This window comes from Lutra lutra, chromosome 11 (assembly GCF_902655055.1).
Source record: "Lutra lutra chromosome 11, mLutLut1.2, whole genome shotgun sequence".
Lineage (NCBI taxonomy): Eukaryota > Metazoa > Chordata > Mammalia > Carnivora > Mustelidae > Lutra > Lutra lutra.
In genome coordinates, this window is record NC_062288.1 from 92,562,661 (window position 1) to 92,584,219 (window position 21,559).

At 40.9% G+C, this 21,559-nt stretch overlaps 1 protein-coding gene across 1 annotated transcript in view; it reads right to left on the bottom strand.

Annotated features, from left to right (window-relative positions):
- DGKI (diacylglycerol kinase iota) overlaps positions 1–21,559 on the bottom strand; it is a 447,257-nt gene that overhangs the window by 68,105 nt on the left and 357,593 nt on the right. The window contains 4 exon segments of the mRNA XM_047695648.1: positions 14,546–14,668; positions 16,937–17,064; positions 17,978–18,018; positions 19,769–19,838. Of these exon segments, the coding sequence (XP_047551604.1) occupies positions 14,546–14,668; positions 16,937–17,064; positions 17,978–18,018; positions 19,769–19,838 (362 nt within the window).

Below are 21,559 nucleotides of genomic sequence, written 5' to 3' on the forward strand. Positions count from 1 at the left end.
TTTCCTTCCTAGGAGGTAGGTAGAAGATCCAGAGACCGTCCAGTTTAGATGAAATCTTTCTTAAAGAAAGACTGGATGAATACTGGGGACCCATCTACTTTTTGGAGAGAATCATTCACAAATAAATATCATTTTCCCTTCCCAGTGTCCCCATCCCATACACCCTCTACTCAGCATTTCTAAACCATCACCTGATGGAGAGTGGGCCAAGGGATGGAGTTACCATATAGTGGTGAACTTGGAATAAACATATAGAACAGGTAAAAGAACCGAGTCTGAATAGACACAAAGGCAGAGATCCATGCTCTGAAAATACTCAGCAAGAGAATATTTCTCTAACTGTGGATGGGGGAAGGAAGCTCTGACATACTCACACCAACTCACAGGCCTGGCCAGAAGAGCCAGGGCCCCTCTATTTACTGGTTACTAACATGGAATTATAATAAAAATCAAAAGCAAATGAGGAATGGTAGAGTGAGCTAGGTGCCCGCTACCCCACAGTCCACTCGGCACTCTACAAATGAAGAAACCATTTCTTGGCTGTGAAGTCCTCATGGGGCATTCCAGTGCCCCCACACTGAAAGCAGCTCTATGAGTATTTTGTTAATGTTCCTTTTTCTGTTTGCCTTCCCTCTTTACCCTCCAACTTTAGGGATGAGGACCACAGCAAGAATACCACTTTCAATAAGCAAAGGTGACCATCCATCCTATACAGGAAGAGGAAGAGAAAATAGAAGTTTCTGGTTTGTAGCTATTTATATCAATTCTGAATGTTCTTCCCTTCTCTCTTTCATCATTCTCCTTTTACTTCTCTTTCCTGCTGCTTATCACAGTCTTCTCTGGGCTTATCTTACCCACTTTCTTCACACTTTGGTAGAACCCAATCTCTCTATAAAATAGCTTCCCATCATGTGCTAATTAATGTGCTTGTTCCAACTGAAGAACACTAGGAACACTCAGGTGTGGGCCAAGGTCCCTAGGTTGGATGCTGTTCCCTGCCTGGACCATTACTGCTATTTGTCTGTTAAACTCCTGAGAAGTAGCCCAAATGGAAACTCATATCCCAGCTGGACATCCCTTCCAGACACATTTCAAGCATCCACACCACTGCTACGGAAACACCAGCGTTTTTCCCCCTTTGTTTTACCTTGAAGTAATGATGTTTATTTCCTGAAAGCGTTGATAAAGAATTTTTATTTAAGTAAGTCAAGGGATGACTTAACATGATTTGAAAGCATTGCTGTCGATGATCATTTATGGCAGTAGCTTTTCTCCACTGAGATTCCCTCAAGGACGTGCATTGCCTGGAGGACTGTTACAACCAGCCCATGACATCATATTGAGAACTTGAGGGAGAAACAGTGAGGTCACAGATCTAGGTGACAACTTCATGACCATTAACTCTTTATACCAAGGAATCCCTAGCCAGGTAAAACAGAACCAGAAATCCCTCAGCCCTGAGAATCTCCATCAACCAAACACTCCTCTCTTTGTTTGCTTTTCCTCCCTCTAATTATGAATATTGCTTTTAAGACAATGAACAAAGCACATACAGTAAAAGAGCTAAGGAGATGGGAGCCAGAGAGATGAAAGTTACAGCAACTATACAAAGTGGCATTGAGATGAGAGAGACAAACACATTCTCTATTCAAGTGGTCACAAACCCATTCAGGGAATGCCAAATAGCCTCAAAGGTAACATTCACCACAAATGGGGCGGGGGCGGGGCGGGGGGGGGGGGGAGTAGTGGGTTGTGCTGGGGAAAGAGCAAAATCAAAGGAAGGAGGGCGAGATGGGTATTTGTGTGGAGGTAAGGAAATGAGACCCAGAATTTAAATAATAAAGGCTGTTTGCTAATTTCTCCATTTGATGTAAATTTCTTCTAATTCCCTTCCAGCTCCTAATTTCCTATTCTTTGAGAGTCTCCTACCCAAATATATACTGATGATCCCCATATGAGCTGTACTTGAAATATCTTTTTTTTTTCCTTTTTCTATAAGTTCCTGTATTTAGTTGGCATTTTAAAAAATACCACTGTTTTATCACTGGCTTGTAACAATCCGGTTTTTCCTCTCCATCCTAGGCCATCAGTTTGCCGGGGAGGAAGCCCCTGAGGCCCTTTGAGCTCGAAATTGTACTGCCACCTAATGTTCATGCCTGAGAACTGCAACAAAATGAAGGGAAACGCATTTTGAAATCTGAGGGGAAAGATACGAACTAGCAAAAGTGAGCAGCAGACACAGGGAAGAAACAGATCAAGAGAGGGTGTTGAAGAGACCAACACTGACCAAGTTCGACACATTCCTGGGAAATATTTTAGCATTTTTGAAGACGTGAAAATAATTGTGCATTAGACACAGAGCAGCCGGGCAGGTACAAAAGATGTGATACTTCACATTGGAAATCAGTTTTTGCAATATAGTTGCCTGCTTAATTTAAAAAGGGTGGGGATGAGTAAAGGAATAGGAAAGGAATGTTAGGGGCACCTGGGTGGCTCAGTGGGTTAGGCCTCTGCCTTTGGCTCAGGTCATGGTCTCAGGGTCCTGGGATCAAGCCCCACATGGGGCTCTCTGCTCAGCAGGGAGCCTGCTTCCCCCTTTCTCTCTGCCTGCCTCTCTGCCTACTTGTGATCTCTCTCTCTGTCAAATAAATAAATAAAATCTTTTAAAAAAAGAAAGAAAGAAAGAAAGAAAGAAAAGGCATGTTATTCTGAAATCGAACCAAAGGAGAAAGACCTGCAGAAACAACAGGGAGGATCAGTAGGAAAAACCTGTTAGCAAAAGCCTGGTTAGCTAACCCTGGTTCCGGCTTAGTGACTCAGTGAATCCTGGCCAACTGCTCCTGTTGAGGGGCAATGGACCTGGAGTTCTGTGAATGTGGACTTTTTTTTTTTTTAAGTGTACATTAAAATGAAGCTCTGGGATCTGAAGGCAAATCATTTAGTGTTAACACAAGACACTTCTATGAAAGGCTATCTCACATAGAACAGTATTCAGGATAAGCAGTATCTGCCTTGTGGGGCCACAGTGACTGGGCAAAGGCTTACTCACAACTAACTTTTATTTTTATTAAATAAGGACTTCTGAATCCAGCTTTATAAAATGGAAGGAAAAAAGAGGTGGGCTTAGAAGATGCTTCAGCGCTTCTCCTGAAGATAACTGTGATACATGCCGAAAGTTTTCCTATTAACATCTCCTACCTCACCTACTTCTCAGAAAAGGGAATCCAAGTTCAAGACAGTGGCATGGGAAACAGAATCTGAAAGGTGTCTGTCTCCTTCCCACACTTCTGTGTCTGAGGACAGGACAGTTTCTAAGTCATATATTACAAACAACCCAAAATAGTAAAGGAACTCTATGAGAAAATGAAAAAGGAATATAAATACATCACTGCAATATTGAGAATAGGAAGTGAAAGTGGGCTCCACAGACTCTATCTTTGAGAATAATTAATTCCATGTGTGAATATCAAGTAGGGCTATAAACTTAATTCCACTTCAGGAGTTGTCAGAGATACAGAACTTACAACATTTTATCCCACTTTTAAGGAGACTCTAAGGGGTTTATGGAGTGAGACTAACATCAAAGAGAGAACTGGAGAAACTACAAAGCAATATTGTTGATGTTCTTATGCTTGGTGATTAGCACAGGAGCCAGGAAAGTTAGGCAAATGGAAAACGTGGTCCTTGTCTCCCTGAATTCCAAGCAAGAATTCTCTCCATGTTATAGAGTTTTTTCTTGTGCTGGTCTCTTCAGGGCTGTGGGTTCAGGGGTCCCCAGAGGCTCAAGAGAGAAGTTCCACACTCTATACCCACCCCTTCTCACCCTGACCCCACACCTGCACACTCTAGGCAATTACTAGTCAGCCTCCCTCCAACCTGAGATTCATAGGCAAATATTTTTGGAAAGATTTCAGATTTATCACTTATACTTTCAATCAATTGAATCAAATTACTCATCTAAGGCAGATACATGGAGAACATTAAGAGTTTGGGTGGCAGTTGGAGAAAGAAGCAAAAGGACCAACAGGGTAGTGGGGAGGTAAGTCAACGGGAAGTGGGTGAAACCTTGATATAGACTCTTGAACACTGAAATCCCTGTACTGGGAAGAAGCAGGACAAACGGGATGAGGTGGGGAAGGGCTGGGTTAGGCCTGCCCCACTCTCCCACGACTCCTGCCCTGCATTGCCTGAGTGCTCCGCCCTTCTCTGTGGGGGGAAGAAGGAGGGCAAGAGGCAGCCAGTACCAAGCTGATCCTCAAGGACTTTCAGAGGAATGAGAGGGGATGAGGGTAGCCAGAGGTCAGGACAGAGGACTCACCTGCATCAACATTTCATATTATGGGTAGGTACATCAGAATCATATTCTGGAAAAACTACAGCCTCTTCTCTCTACTCTAATAGTTAAAATTAGAAAAACAAATATTTAGGGATTGAGTCGGTTAAGCATCTGACTTCTTGATTTTGGCTCAGGTCATGATCTCAGGGTCATGAGATGGAGCCCTGAGTGGAGACTCTGCTCAGTTCAGAGTCTGCTTGAAATTCTCTCTCTCTCTCTCTGCCCTTCCCCCACTCACACACAGGGGCACACTCTAAAATAAATACATTAATTAAACAAATAGTGTTTTGGGTCTTTTTGTTTGTTTGGGTTTTTTTTTAAAGGTTGGAACCCATTCAAGATACCCTAAATCCCTCCTCTACCAAACTGATGGGATTTCAATGTCAAGCCCTTAGAAAAGATCCAGGGACTTGTTCAGAAAGGAGAGGACCTACTGTGCAAGAATGGACTGTGTAGTGAGACAGCCATGAGCACACAGCTACTCCCAGGGGACACAAGACAGGAGTAAGAGGAGATGCCCACTTGTACCCAGGTCTCTATTTCTGGCACAGCCCCAAAGCAAAGAAAAATTCCCATTCCTCTATTGGCTTAACAATATCTGCTCTCCCTTCAGAGCACAGAGGGAGACAGAGTTATCTTCCTAGTTTAAGAATGGCTTTATCTCTTCAATAAATGGTGCTGGGTAAACTGGACAGCTGTATGTAGAAGAATGAAACTTGACCATTCTTACACTGTACACAAAGATAAACTCGAAATGGATAAAAAACCTCAACGTGAGACAGGAATCCATCAGAATCCTAGAGGAGAACATAGGCAGTAACCTCTTTGATATCAGCCACAGCAACTTCTTTCAAGATATGTCTCCAAAGGCAAAGGAAACAAAAGTGAAAATGAACTTTTGGGACTTCATCAAGATCAAAAGCTTCTGCACAGAAAAGGAAACAGTCAACAAAACAAAGAGGCAACCCACGGAATGGGAGAAGATATTTGCAAATGACAGTACAGACAAAAGGCTGATATCTAGGATCTATAAAGAACTCCTCAAACTCAACACACACAAAACAGATAATCACATAAAAAAATGGGCAGAAGATATGAACAGACACTTCTCCAATGAAGACATACAAATGGCTATCAGACACATGAAAAAATGTTCATCATCACTAGCCATCAGGGAGATTCAAATTAAAACCACATTGAGATACCACCTTACACCAGTTAGAATGGCCAAAATTAGCAAGACAGGAAACAACATGTTTTGGAGAGGATGTGGAGAAAGGGGAACTCTTTTACACTGTTGGTGGGAATGCAAGTTGGTGCAGCCACTTCGGAAAACAGTGTGGAGATTCCTTAAGAAATTAAAAATAGAGCTTCTCTATGACCCTGCAATTGCACTACTGGGTATTTACCCCAAAGTTACAGATGTAGTGAAAAGAAGGGCCATCTGTACCCCAATGTTCATAGCAGCAATGGCCACGGTCGCCAAACTGTGGAAAGAACCAAGATGCCCTTCAACGGACGAATGGATAAGGAAGATGTGGTCCATATACACTATGGAGTATTATGCCTCCATCAGAAAGGATGAATACCCAACTTTTGTAGCAACATGGACGGGACTGGAAGAGATTATGCTGAGTGAAATAAGTCAAGAGAGAGAGTCAATTATCATATGGTTTCACTTATTTGTGGAGCATAAGAAATAACACGGAGGACATGGGGAGATGGAGAGGAGAAGGGAGTTGAGGGAAATTGGAAGGGGAGATGAACCATGAGAGACTATGGACTCTGAAAAACAATCTGAGGGTTATGAAGAGGTGGGGGGTGGGAGGTTAGGGGAGCCTGGTGGTGGATATTATGGAGGGCACGTATTGCATGGAGCACTGGGTGTGGTGCATAGACAATGAATTCTGTTACACTGAAAAGAAATTAAATAATAATAAAAAAGAATACGTATTTAAAGAAAAATGGCATCTAAGTGCTTTTGTCACAAAAGACTGTCACTTTGGACTAGCTTTCCTTAATGCCCTAATGCAGAATGTATTGTTGGAAGGAGAGAGAAATCTCCTTTTTCTTGTTGAAGACTCGAGAATTTCCTGAGAGGCCCTTCTGCTGTTCCATGCTTGTTAAGGGCTTATGAAGGGAACTCAGGAAAAGTGTTTTCCTTCTGCACATCTTGCCTCCGTATTTCCTCAGGCTCCTGTTCTGTCTTGTCTCTTTGGGTTGGAAATCCTCAGGAAATCCTGGAGTTCTTTTTCATCCATAAACTGTTGATGGTTTACGGTTTTCCCCTTGCCAACGTTCTTCTCCTCTATCCAAAGAACATCCAAAACCTCCTCAAGTATTCAACTTTTTGATCTAATCCAGAGATCTGACATGCGGAACATGGGGGCATCTCAACGCTCAGGGTTCTGGATGGGCTTCTTCCCCTCCACCCCCTGTCCCCATCTCAACTTTGTGCTTATCATCCATGCCTATAATTCTCTATACTTGCCATCATTGTCTTCTACTTTCCCACTTGTAAAACAGCAACCTCTCTCTGAGGGAAGGAATTCAAGGCATTTTTATTATTTTAATGTAAACTCCTTGGGTCAAACAGACTTATATTAAAATTTGAAATATATAAATGGATTCCAGAGCCTAATAAAAACGTCTAACATTTAATGGATCATTTTGTTACATTTGTGTGTGTGTGATTAGAACTGAGTTTGCTGCAGTATTATAAATAGACATCTCTATTTTCATTTGACAGAGTAACTTCTCTCTAACATCCCACGTTCATCCATTCATCCAAGAAGCCTGCTTCCCTAGACACCTGGTATACCAGCTATGGTGCAAAGTACTGCAGATATAGAGTGAGGGTCACAGTTTGTCCATCCAAGGAATTCAGATGCTTTAAAGAAGGATCTTACCAACTTTCCCTCAGCCACCATGTCCCTCCAGTGTGAGCAGGTAAGGTTATCACATTCATTACAAATGAAGAGAGAGAGCCCCCCGGCAATATTTCCTCATGTTGTAATCACCCACCAAACTTGAATGCATAAAGATGGGAAGGCAGAATCCCTGGGCATCATTTTAAATTAAATGAATGTTTAATATTAGAGCTTATTTACCTGACAAGATTTTTCTTCCAAGTGGGTCAAACTGAGATCTGATATCTCAAGAATTCTATTCTGGTGCTGCCCCTGACTGAACTTGGAAATGGAACTCTGTATCTGACTAAAAGGTTTAGGGGCCCCCTTTGCATCACTGTTTGAAGAGCAATTATAGAAAGAATAGGGCAAAATTTCTTACTAAGTATTTTGTACCCCCAAAGGAACAGAGTATTGTGTGCTTGGCTAAATAGGGTGGGTAACAATGGGAGGGAGGTGAGGCAGGGAGAAAAAGAAGAAAGGAAGATGTTTGTCAGATAAACTGGGGCTCTTCTAGCTTCAGTGATTAGGCAAGGAGAATAAGATTTAGACCAGTCAAAGGTAAGGAGGATGGGAAGCAACTATCTTAGTGGAACAGATGCAAGGGACTGTGTCTCTGACCTGACAGCACTGATTTAATCTCTAAGACAGATTCCAGCAAAACCCTCATCCCACTAAGAAGATTAATTTTCTTCCTCTTATCAGATTGTGATGTTTAAAGGATATTCCCAATCACTGCTCAATGATCTGTCCTCCCGATGAGAACTTGGAGCTGTGACAATAAGCACAATTATCCCTTTTATTAGAATCAGGCCATCACCGAATGTTCCCGAAGAAACTGGGTAAGGGTAATAGTTGGAAGACCAGAGGGGAATCTGAACTTCTTACCCGTCCTCACTCCGAGAGTGACTGAGTTTGTGGAAGGGGGCAGTTTCAGGATTATCTTCTTGATATGGTGGCTCAGAATTTTAGACTATCTAAAAAAGTCAATTTTTAAAGTACTATTAGGTATTTCGGATATCCCTAAATAACTTGCTACTTGTACAAACTTCCTTAAGCACGTATCGTGTAGAGTGATGCTAAACTGAGTACTGAGTACATTCAATTATTCGGGGAGCCTTTCTGGTTATGTAATGATGACAAGCAGATACTTATCTGCTCATGTACAAAGGTGGAAGAAAATAAGCTTGGAGTCCTTAAAAAGCCTCTTTCCTTTGAGGCTAACATTTTCATTATTTCTTTAAATACTCTTTTCATATAAAAACAAAAAAGTGAAATCTGGAGGAAGCAGCAAATTCTATTCCTCTTGTTTCCAGAACACTTTCTGCATCTATCCATTACAGCTCTTAGCAGCGAGAACTCTAAAAATTGATTTGTGGACTAGTTCCCCTTTGAATGTGAGCTCTTCAAAGGCAATAGTAATTTCTTGTTGAGCTTCACATCTTTAGTGCCTAGGTGTGTGGGAGTGTTTACATATATATATATATATAAGATTCTCAGTTCCTACCTAGAAGGTGCTCGATATTTATTTGCTCAATACATGAAAGACTAACTGAATGACTCAACCTGTTTCTTAGAATCCCAATGAAAATGATCTGACCAGATACATTATAGTTTTTGATACATTATATTTTTGATAACATAATCTCTTAGAGACTACAGATCATATACCTCCATTATCATACAACTCCATTAGCCCTGCTTAGCTGATCAGCTAACAGAAACTTGTCTAGACACAGATGTTTGGAAGGAATGTTTGCCTTCGGGTGGTTCTCCACACTCTTCCCCCTTGTCTCAGTACAGTAGCAAGGTATTCTATTTTTAACCTGTGTGACCTTTATCTTAGTTCTTTCAGATTCAGGATTTGGAGACACTAAGAAAAAGTGCATCTCTTTCAGTCAGTTTTGGGGGTTTCACATAAAACAAAACGAAACAAAAAGAACTAAAAAAGATTATTCTTTTTCAGAAACTAAATACCTCTCAGTCCCTTTATTTGTTTTCCCTTAACCCATCTGACTCAGGTTAAGTCTGTCCTTCTCAAAAAACAACTTGTTAAGAACATACTAGAGTTTTTAGTCAGTGCTTTTTTTTTTTTTTTTTAAATCTCCTAGATCTTGAAGTTGAGAAAAGTCTGCCTTAGGACTGAGATTCTGTTTGCTAAAATTTCAGTTAATTCCTCCCTTACAAATCTTCTGCCAAAATGAAATACAGCCTTGTCACTAATTTTGGTGGTATAATTAATGATGAAAGCAAATGTGTTTCCAGAATCCTATTATTTTAAGTAGAACTTTCTTAAACACTGAAAACATTTTTGCACCTAAGGATAAATTCATTATGGCTCTAGCAGTAGCAATATAAGTCAACTACCTCTCATTAATTTATCTCAAAAGTGGTTCTTCAAGATTGTTTTTTACTGTGTTCACAGGTTTTGAAGACCCTACATGTGTTGTACATCCTTCTTTGGAATGATGCTCTTTCCTAGAGGACCTGTGTATAATTGGACTATCTATACCTTCTTCATAAAATTATAGTGTTTCTAAATGGAGTTACAAAAGGTAACCAGTTCCAGTAATAACAGAAATCTAATTCTATTTGTTCATTCCACCTCACTCTCCCTGAAGCAGAAGGGAGGGTAATGGATCTTAGAAATAAAAGTTAAAAGGAGGAGACAACTCTGAGGAGACCCCCTGGGCGGGGCAGTCATTTGGAGTTTGCAGGTGCAGGCCAGGGCCCGTGGAGGAAGAATGAGACAGTAAAGCACTGCAGTTTCTCTGCATTCCTTTCTCTTTCCTGTATCTACTATTTTTAAAGTCAGTCTTTGCAGGATTTTGTCTCTTACCTGCCTATTTATTAAAGAATCAATATTTTAACATTCCGGTCTCAGTTAATCATTTCTTTGTTTTATTCACCTCGTCTGTGATTGCTGTCTTTGTTATTCCTCTTCCCTCTTGTTTCTTTGTTTCCTACTCTGAAATTCCTTTTCTGGTTTATCAAACTGAATACTTTATTTGTATGAATCCTTTTTCCTTTGATAAGTGAATTTAGAGTCATAAGTCATCCTGTGAGTAAGACTTTAGTGGTTTTCTGCAGACTCTGATAGTTATTTTCAGTTCAAGAATTTAAAATTTCCCTTTTGATCTTTTTATATAGTGGGTTATTTAATGTGGTGAACATGATGTTAAACTTGGACTTTCCCTACATCCAAGCTGACTGGGGCTTTAAAGCTAAAAGCAGCAGATGCTGGTTCTACCTAAAATGTTACCATAATTCTTCAGGCCTTTTTTTCCACACTTATTTTTCATATTCCTGCTGGGAATATTAAGCAAAGTTGAAACTTCACATACACCCTGCAGCACAGGACCCACGCAGCAGGGGGTTCCCTGAATTTTTTAAATCATAAGCTAGTAGAAATCACTATCAAAATAGAGAAATAAGTTATGGAGTATTAATGATGCAATATTCTATACCAATTAGAGTTAATTAAAAACTACATATATCGGGGCGCCTGGGTGGCTCAGTGGGTTAAAGCCTCTGCCTTCGGCTCAGGTCATGGTCCCAGGGTCCTGGGATCGAGCCCCACACGGGGCTCTCTGCTCAGCGGGGAGCCTGCTTCCTCCTCTCTCTCTACCTACTTGTGATCTCTGTCTGTCAAATAAATAAATAAAATCTTTAAAAAAAAACAAAACAAAACTACATATATTAATATGAATACATTTTAAAAATACGACCATTGAATGAAATGGCAAGTCTGAAAAGTGTATACATTATTCAATACAGGTAATGAAAAATAGAGAATACAAACAAAAAGTCCATAAAACAATATATATTTGTATGTTACTGTATGTTGTTTATGGACGGAAAGAAAGACCTAATGAGAATAATAACATAGAACAACATAATATATCAGGGTGCTGGGCACATGAGTGCCTTTCGTTAAATTTTTTAGTTTTCATTTAGAGTCCACTTAGTTACCATACATGTAAAATTAACTTCAGATGTACGACATAGGGATGCAACACGTCCATAAACACCAGGTGCCCATCACAAGTGCCCTCCGTCATCCCCAACACCTGTCTCACCCACCCTTCCACCCACCTCCCTTCTGGTAGCCATCGGTTTGTTCTCTATAGTTAGGAAGTCTGTTTCTTGGTGTTTGCCTCTTTTAAAAATTTTTTTAAACTTAAGTTCAATTTAACTAACATACAGGGTATTATTAGTTTCAGAAGTAGAACTCAGTGATTCATTGGTAGCAAATAATACCCAGTGCTCATTATATCACGTGTCCTCCTTAATGCCCATCACCCAGTTACCCCATCCCCCACCCACCTCCCCTCCAGCAACCCTCAGTTTGTTCCCTACAGTTAAGAGTCTCTTATGGTTTGTCTCCCTCTCTGTTTTCCTCTTATTTTATTTTTCCTTCCCTTCCCCTCTGTGGATCTGTTTTGTTTCTTAAATTCCACATATGAGTGAAATCATACGGTGTTTGTCTTCCTCTGACTCATTCTGCTTAGTATAATATCCTCTAGTTCCATTCACATTGTTGCAAAGGGAAGGATTTCCTTCTTTTTGATGGTTGAGTACTATTCCTTTGTATATGTATATATACACCACATCTTCTTTATCCATTCATCTGTCAATAGACATCTGGGCTCTTTCCATATTTTGGTCATTGTGGACACTGCATACTGGGGTGCATGTGCTCCTTTGAATCACTATGTTTGTATCCTTTGGATAAATACTGAGTAGGGCAATGGCTGGGTCATAGGATATTTCTGCTTTTTAACTTTTTCAGGAAACTCTATACTACTTACCTCTTCCCCTATCCCCTTGCTCATATGTGTAATTTAAGAAACAAAACAAATGACCTTCCAAATAATTTTTGTACTTATTTTGATTGGGGCAAATTTAATATATACTTAATAATTTTTAAAAATAAATGTCTATCTTTTAAAAAATTTCAATCTCTTTTTAAAGATTCCTCAGACACTTTACAAATGCTAAAAGAAATAGAAGCCAATATAAACCTTCCTTGGGCCACAGGGCTGTGGGCATCCTGCCTCTGCACCAGCCCTTCAGGAAGATCGTGCATATGGTCAGAAAAAGCATGAAGTCAAAAGTCAAGCCAACCTGACTCAAACCACAGTTTCCACTCTTACGGCCTTGTGTCATCCACGATGAATATTTTAAGCTCAGCAAGTTTAAAAGTTAAACTGAGTAAGCCTCAGTTTGCTCATCTGTTAAGCAATGGCAAGATTTAAAAGTCATTAGAAGAATTAAAGACGAGCCAGCTCTGGCACAAACCAAGTAGGAAATATTCTATCAATATGAATTATTACTAACACGGTATGTAATATCTGTGTGTTACATGATTGAATTATTCCATAACTGCAATGATACCTCTTTGCATCAGAGGTGATCTCTGAAGGAAATAAAGAAATGTTCTTTCGAAGGAATCAATGGATACAGCAATAATAATAAAAAAAATTAAAGAATTAATGGACAAGTTGGGGTAAGGTATAGTATTTACTTATTTTCAGTGATTTAAAACAACTGTTTTATTATGCTCCTGTATTCCATGAGTCAGGGACTCAGGCAGACCCTGGGGGAATGACTTGTCTCTATTACATGATGTGCAGGGATTCAGCTAGACAGACTCAAAGGCTAGGGATGAGCGTTTGAGTGTTACTTGGCAGGAATAAAATTTAAAAAGTTATTTGCTCTAGTGCACATAAGAGCTAAGGTGGTATAAATGAGCAAGACAACTGATGGCTGCAAGTAAAGATCAATAAAAAATTAAGAGAAATCTCTGAAAGGATAATATAACCCGAATGAAAAATAAGAGTTGATTTTTATAGAGAGTTTCAAGAATCTGGCTATTACAGAAAGTAGTATGTTTATTTGTGATTTGGGAAGAATATTTACTACCTTGGAAACAGTCACTTCATATATCATGATATACACTTTAATATACTCCACGTAGAAAACCAGGGAACAGGAAACCAGAGTGAGATCACTCTCTTTGGAAATAGCTTGTGTGTAAGAACAACTATAATACTCATCTGGTTTGTGTAGGAATAATTTCTATGTCTGTGTCTAAACTCTAATTATCAAATAAATCTGCCCGCAGCTAGATGGTCACATTTTTAGCCATCAGTGGGGTGGCTGACTCATCGTGGTTCACAAGCATCAATTCTATATAAAAAAAGAAATGGAAAAATACCCTGAGTTGTAAGCAATCAAAATGTGATCAAGATCTAACTTGGTTTGATTAAAAAGTAAAATCGACAGTAATTAACTTTTTCCTTTCTATTCTTCACACAACAAAATAAGAGATAGTACAGAGAAACAATTAAACGAAATTGCCTTTTGCCCCTGGCAAACCTTCCCACCAATGAAATATTTAGCTCCAGATTTCTCACTTTCCCCCCCTCATCATTCCAAAATTGCTGTGGTCTTTCTTTAGAAACAAGGACTCTTTGGTTAACCCTAGATTTCTAAGACTCTTAATCTTTTATTTTATAAAAATTGTAAGACTATACAGTAACAAGGCCATCATCCCTATTCAATTAGGACCTTGTTTAGGATTGGAAATGAGCCTATATCATGAATTGCAACAAACTTGCACAACCTCTGAGATGGGCTGAAAGAGTGTATCCATGACCACTGACCTCACCTAGAATATGCTCTTGTAGGGAAATATCACAGGGAGAAAAGAGTCCCCAGACATAAATGTTTTAACACTGTCACAAAAACCGCAACATTCACCCTCCTTTCTGACTATGGTCAGACCTCAGAAGAAAACACACCCACCCTATTCCCATCTAGAAACAAACGTTGCATCATTTACCCAGAGACCCTGGGTCACAGAAGCGGCTCCATTTTGGCGAACAAAACCATCTGACTGTACTACTACTGGAGACCCGTGAAACAGAATTGTAACAGCAAGTGGAAATGTTTCCACAAATGAAAAAACCCCGTCCCTCCCAAAGTCTTCATGATCTCTCTCATGTGTGTCTTTGCCATGTGGCAAACACAGGGACAGCTAGGAAACCCCGGGTTCCACTAAAGCAAACACTGGTGAGGTTCAAAGTATTTCTAGATACCCAAAATGCAAAGTGAGGCTCCACCAGGAGCTCGGGGCTGGGAAAAGTGAGCCAAGGGAATAAGATGGGAAAGCACAGGAGACAGTGGGAGCACCACTGAATACAGACCCCCACCCCCCTGTGAGGTACCGGGCAGTCCTCTCCCAGGGATCGCAGGGGCCGGGGGTGCACAGGGAAGGGACAGAGAGCGCTCTTACTGTAGCACACGGGAGTGGCTGAAGTCTCTCAAATCTGAGTCGTCATACTCCGGGGTTCCGGTTCCCAGCCCGCTGTCGCTCAGCATGCGCTTCCGTAGGGCGGGGTTCCACCAGTCGGACATTCTGGGAGAAAGCAGGGCACCAGGCATGTAGACGTTCAAAGCCAGCATGGGACTTCCTCTGCTCTGTCTCAAAATGATTCTTGTGAGATGGGCAACTAATCTTTACTGGGTATGTCCTAGTTACGTCTTCACACTCTTTAATTTTCTCAAGTATCATGAACTGTTTGTGTGCTTCTGCCCTCTACAGATGAGAAAACTGCCTTTCAAGATGAAGTAAATTTAGGGGCGCCTGGGGGGGCTCAGTCCCTTATGCATCTGCCTTGGGCTCAGGTCATGATCTCAGGGTCCTAGGATTAAGCCCGGCATTGGGCTCCCGGCTCATCGGGAATTGGCTTCTCAGCATCATTCTCTGTATGTGCATGCTCTCTCTCAAATAAGTAAATAAAATCTTTAAAAAAGATTAATTAACTTCAAATGTGATGTAAATAAGAAGTAATGGAACCTGATATAGAAATGGAAATGAGGAAATAACAAAGCCCATCCATTTTCACTGCTTTCCTGTCCTTGTTCATTTCCAGGAAGGGCAACTGGTCAGAAATAAGAAAGGGACTGACTGAAGTTCTATTGGATTTTCAAGCTACTTTGGGCTACTTCATTTTTGGAGCTAGGGTTAAGAGAGGATTAACCCAGGACAAAGCCATTTCTTTTGCCTTTAGTTGATACAGAGAGAGGGCAAAGAGGAGCGCGAGTGTGGCAGAGCGGGTTTCCTCTTTACCAGATCAAAGACAGCAGCCAAATTCAGGCTGGGCAAGGGGACAGTGAGACTCTAATGCCCGCTGCTCCTACAGGAGGACCCAGCATCTCACGTGCTTTCCCCACAGTGGAGAGGCTCGATTTGCAGACATGGACTGTGAAGACGGGCTTTTCCACCACCTTCTGGGACACCCGGGGATACATATCTGAGATTACTAGCTCTGGCTTCCTCAACGCAGCCATATACCTGCCCCATCCTGCCACTTCTGTCTTCTCTTGACTTGATACATATCACTGAAATCAGCTGGCAGAGTGAGAAATATTCAGAGATGGCAGCAATGGCCAAATAAATTAGTGCCGAGGAGTAAACAGGCATAAGGTTACCTCAAGTGAACATGTCTACATACACATATAGACAAATATATACGTGTGTGTCTGTGTATACAATTCGCAAATGCTATTTGAGTGCATGTGTGTGCGCACTTTCCAGGGAAATCCTTATTCTAACTATTTGACGTTCATATACCAGTGAGACATCAAAGTTCATCAGACTTTACAAGGGCAGAAATTTTCATTTTTTAAAATTTCTGCCCTGTTGTTTCCCAAGTGCTTAGACTAGTAGCTGGTGCCTAAAACGTTCTCTAAATAAATATTTTGGAATTGCTGAAATAACCTGAAAGCCTAATAATATTCTGGTGGTTCAATGTAGAGATTAAATGCATGGGTTTTAGCATAACACCTGGGTGGGACCAGATGTCAATTCTGCCGTTCATTTTCTGTGCAGTACGGGCAGAGCTGAAGACCCCGCTGAGCCTCAGGGCTGGTACATGTGGATTTAGGGTAATAAATACCGGTACCAGAGGTTCAGGGACACTGCGACAGGAAAGTGATGACGACGATCACTGTAAGAACATCATACTGAGTGAGCGTCTACCAAGTGCCAAGAACAATCCTAATAACTCACATGTATCGATTTATTTAATTTTCAAACAATTCTCTGTGTTGTCAGCTTCATTTCCATTCTACAGAGCAGGAAATAAGCCCAGAGCACTTCTGATGATTCGGTCGCTATGAAGGGGTGGCAGGGATATAAGAAAGGCATTTGGGATCGTATGTGGCTCATAATAAGTGCTTGATAGTCATAGTTATTATGATACCATCTATGTCTCACGCTGCCTGGACATAGCAACAAAGGAGGAGGAAGTGGGGGAGGGGAAAAGGAAAGTCAAAAATCACTTGTGCCCATTTTCCTTTGGATAATATAAGCATTGTAGCTACATATGCACAAACGCAAACACTAGTACCTTATAGTCTGGTAAGAAGTGTGGCTGTAGTGGATAAAGAAGGCTCAGACGTGGTACAAATCTTGGTGGGAAAGAGTAATTCTCTGCAGCCATTCAGAAGACAAACATAGAATGGGACCAGTTATCCTACACGCTAATGAAACACAGCAAGAAAACCTATATTTTAAGATAGCTTGATGTCCCTGGAAATGTCAAGGGAAAAGCCACGTCAGACACAGATGTCGCCCTGTGGTCAGCCTCCCTACCGTGTCACCAAAGAAGGGCTCGCTCACCCCGAGGCCTGCTCCACGACCAGGTCCGGCATTCCTGGAGGTGTACCCGCCTGCTGTGACAACACCATATCTGGGTCCAGAATAAAAATCTCATCTTGGGAAATCTCCATCACAAAGTGCAAATGTTCCTAAGGAAGAAAAAGAAGTCTGCCAGAGGACTGATAGGATTCTCAAGTCTATCATCTGATCAGGGACTAAACAAAGCATCCTTGGTCCTGAGGGGTAATGAAAGTCTACGACATATCAAACGACCACGGTGTGTTTTCAGAGGCCCAACCAGTGGCCATCCATCCCTGAAGCGACCTGGCAGCAAGAGGCTGGTGAGGGAAAGAGGTGAATCCCTCTTGGTTTGGGATTCCTGCTTGACTGGGATCTCATCAGATATAACCAGAGATGGGTTGCCTCTTCTTCCCAAATACTGTCAAAGAAGGAACTCCCCACCCGCGACTTGGTCCAGCATGACTTGAGCGATTAAGCTGGACTTGGACCCCCGGGATCCGGCCAGAGCTAAGTGCCATGATTAACAACTGGTTTTATCACTGGGTTCCATACTGTATTATTATTTTCTTCTCCTTTCTCTTTTTTGCAGGAGAATTTGGACAGCAGGAACACTTACTATCATTGGGCAGAAGCATTTTTTTTTTCTCATTATGGAACTCCGGGAAGTGATGAGTTGTAAGTAGCATAAATATGCACCTGGGCTGTCAAACTTGCTAACCAAAATAAACCTAAAAAGCCATAAAACGGAGCTAGGAAGTAGTAAAAGTGGCAGTGTGCAAGAAAATTTAGAGTGCAGGCTGGTGATAACATCTATAGGCCTAGTTATTTTCTGGGCCTCAATTCCAAGGTCAAATCTTGAGTCCACAAATCACAGATGTGTGAAGGACAAATAAAAACCCTCATAACTTAGGCTATGAGTACCAATTCTGGCAATTGGTACATGTTTAAGGGTTTACACTAGAAAAATGTACAAGATTAGCTATGAATAAGTCTATTGATTGGCAATTTTTCACTTTTACAAATAGGCTCAAGAAGGCTTACCTGAGATCTGTCTATTCGGTAAAAGCGATCAGCAGAAGTTGCTAGGAAAAAAAAAAAGTATATGGCATTCAGAGTCCTGTGATCTGGCGCCCAATTTGCAACTTTCTCTCCTATTACGCCATTCAAAATCTTTACATTCAGTCCTGCTGGCCTACTGGCCAGTTTCTAAATTTAGAAAAACCCAGAACTTGCATGTCCCCTGCAGCTATGACCAAGCTTAGAAAGCCCTTCCCTATTATATCCCCTGAACCAAATCTCACCCGTCTCTTAAGGACCAACTTAAATGCTTCCTCCTCTGAGAAACATTTTTCCATCCCATCCTTCCCTACTCCAGACAGAATTCATTGCTCCTACCTTTGCATATTCGCATTTTGTCTATACTTCTTGTAGACACTATCTTCATAAATAACCAGGGGACAGTTTAAAGATCTGTGTTTCTTTTACTCTTTTATGTTTCCAGACATTAGCATAGGACCTTAAACAGAGCCGGGACTCAATATGTATTTATTAAATAAATAAAGTTGGGGGTGGGGAGTAACCGGTAGGTAGCTAGACTTCCCAAGGAAGCGATTCTCATTTTGAAAAACAAACAAACAAACAAACAAACAAAACTTGAAGATACAGAGCCAAGGACCACATCTGGTATTGAAAGATTCATTTCACTTCAAGACTGGATCCCTAAGCCATGTCTAAAGAAAGCCAAAACTGTAAAAATAATTATTTAAGCATTCCTAAAAGGGACTGGGCTGCATCTGTGGTTAGGGGAAGAAAATTGCAAACTTTGGGTTTGTAGACACTGTTTGATTATTCTTAATACTCGAAAGAATTATGTTCCTCCTCACTTAAATCTACCTAACAGACTCCAAATATTATAAATAGATTTTCTACAAAGTACATAGTCCTAAAGGGAGTAACTCAAAATCCAAACAATCATTCAAAAATCATAAATATTTAATGAGTAGCTTCTCTCCAAAGGAAATGAGCTGAGAAGGCAATCACAGTCCCTCCTCACTAAAAGCAACAGGGGAATAAAGTCTGTCTCAGAAGGACCTATTCTACTTTGGTTCTTTTTAACCATAAATGTGATCACCTTTTGAAGGTTTTTATATCTATAGAATATAATAATATCACACTTGTAATTTTATCTAAGAATGTATATAGAACAGACTATATATAGAACAATTCATATAAATTTCTAAAACTTTTTCAAATATAAGTTGTTTCCCTGGGAATTCAGGAAAAAAACAACACATGATTGTGTATCTCATCACAAGGGAATAAAGGAGCTGGAGGAAAGTAGTGTAAATTATCTTCAGAGGTAGGCAAGGAGCTATTAATGAAAATCTAGGTCATGATTCACGTGGGTTAGATCTGATATAAATACAATTGTTCACCTTCATAGTACTGTTCCCACACTCACACATCCTGTTGCCCTCTTGCCCACATTTATGTCCTCTCAGATGCATCCCAGATCAACCAAAGAAATGGTTACAGTGAAAACCACATGTCCACATACTAGGTAGTCAATACAATGGGCAGTAGATAAGGAGATGTTTTGCAATATGGTAGAAAAACTGGATTAGGCAGCATCTAGGGAGTGAGAGGTGCTCGCAGTGGAAAATGAACCCATAAACCAATCAGAAAATAACTGAAATCACTATCACACAGACCTACATGAGGAGTTTCTACATAATCCCTTGGAAAACCAGGGTCCACTCCATTCCCTCTATTGGTGCCTTGCCCTGCTGTTTCCACAATCCCCACCGCTCCACGAAATAGAGAAACACTCACCGTCTAGAAAGCACCACCGTGGTGAGAGTCTCTGAGCTGAGAGTGCCCTGGGGAAGGAGGTCTCGTGGTCCTGGAAAGAGACACATTACATCCTCCTGACTCCATTTGAATGACTGGAGGGATTTAACCTCAGTGTACTATATTGACTACTTCTGTGAGCAAGCATCCCTTCCTAAACTGAGTACCGGTGAGAGGCCAAAACATATTTCTATTAGAAAGAGAGGCTGTGCTTCAAATTACTTCACATAGAAACTTCTAAAACAACTCCTATGTAGAATTTCCAGCAAGTTTTCAACTCTTCTATTAAGTATGCATAAATGATATAAATGGGGACATTTACCTGGTTTGGGAATTTCTTTGCTTTTGTGAAGCTGAGGAACTAGGGGCAGCTGGCTGTCATTTACACTTTGGTTCCCCATGTAGGTATAAGGAAGGCACTACACAAAATGGGAAGGAGTTGAGGCTCATCTACTGGCTGACATGGACTCGTAGTGTCTAAGAAACACAAGAGGCCATCCATCTACATGGTCAAGTCCCCTTAACTAGCGTATCATCTGTTATATAAGCGATTTGTCTCCATGAAAGTAAAGTAAATCAGCATCATATGTTGAGGCCACCATTACCCCAACCTTATCCATTGAACCTGACTCCAGAGCAGCGGACAAGGAGGAAGAATGTTCTGCCAGGCTGGCTGATGACAAAATTGTCTGGCCAACATGGACTTAACCAGCGATACACTCATCTGCCTTAGCATTCTCTAGCTTTCTAGCTTCTAGGATGCCGCATCCTCCCTCCCTCTCATGTGTGATCTCAAGGCCATCTGCCAGCCTCCATCTTCTCTCCTTCAGCCTTAGATTAAAAAAACAGCCTTTCCTGTTCAAAGCTGACCACTTCATCTAGTCTCCGGATTACCCTCTTCTTTTCTTTTCTTTTCTTTTTTCTTTTTTCTTCCTTCCTTCCTTCCTTCCTTCCTTCCTTCCTTCCTTTCCTTCTTGCTTTTATGTCTTTTTATATCTATATTTTTACATCTTTATTTCTGCATTCTTACTGAAATCTTCTCCCCTACACAGAAATTCATTGTTTCTGCTTTCAATGGCTCCCTCTCTCTAAAACGAATTCCCCTCAGTTGATCCTGTTACATCTTCTGAAAATTAATTTCTCCTTCCTTGCCCTGACAAACTCTCGAAGCATGCCTTTAGTATCTCCTCCCTCCAACCACCCCTTAGCCATTTTGGCCCGGCCTCTAGAAGGCTGGCTTCTGATGTTTCATTCTTCAAAAGCTGCCCTTTGGAAGGACTAGCATCCTTTCTGACTGAATACCACTCCCAGTTCCCAACATTTCCAGAAGTCTCTGAACCTTTAATTTCTTAGTGGAATTAAGGCCACATCACAGAAGAACAGACTAGGGAACTGGCAGATTGAAAGCAGAAGGGATTATCTGTTTATAATTCCAAACTTTCAAAAGCTAAAAATCTCCCCTAAGAGAAACTCTGTCCATGATAATTAAAAAAATAAACAAACAAAAAGCACATTCTTGTTTACAACTCAAGACTTAGAGCATTCTAGCCCTGGCTTATAATGAAATGGAAATCGTTGACAGAAATAGGACAAATGAGGAGGGACGCTAGGTCTCTGTGGGGAAGGCAGTGGGAGTGTGACCCATATTAGGGATTTGAGATGTTCTAATAACGGGAGCATCGCTGGAGTGCAGCTCAGTGTGTACGGGAGGCAGACGGGGGAAGGAAACAGGAATAACATGGGACAAACAATAAGAGAACTAATCAGCGGTTG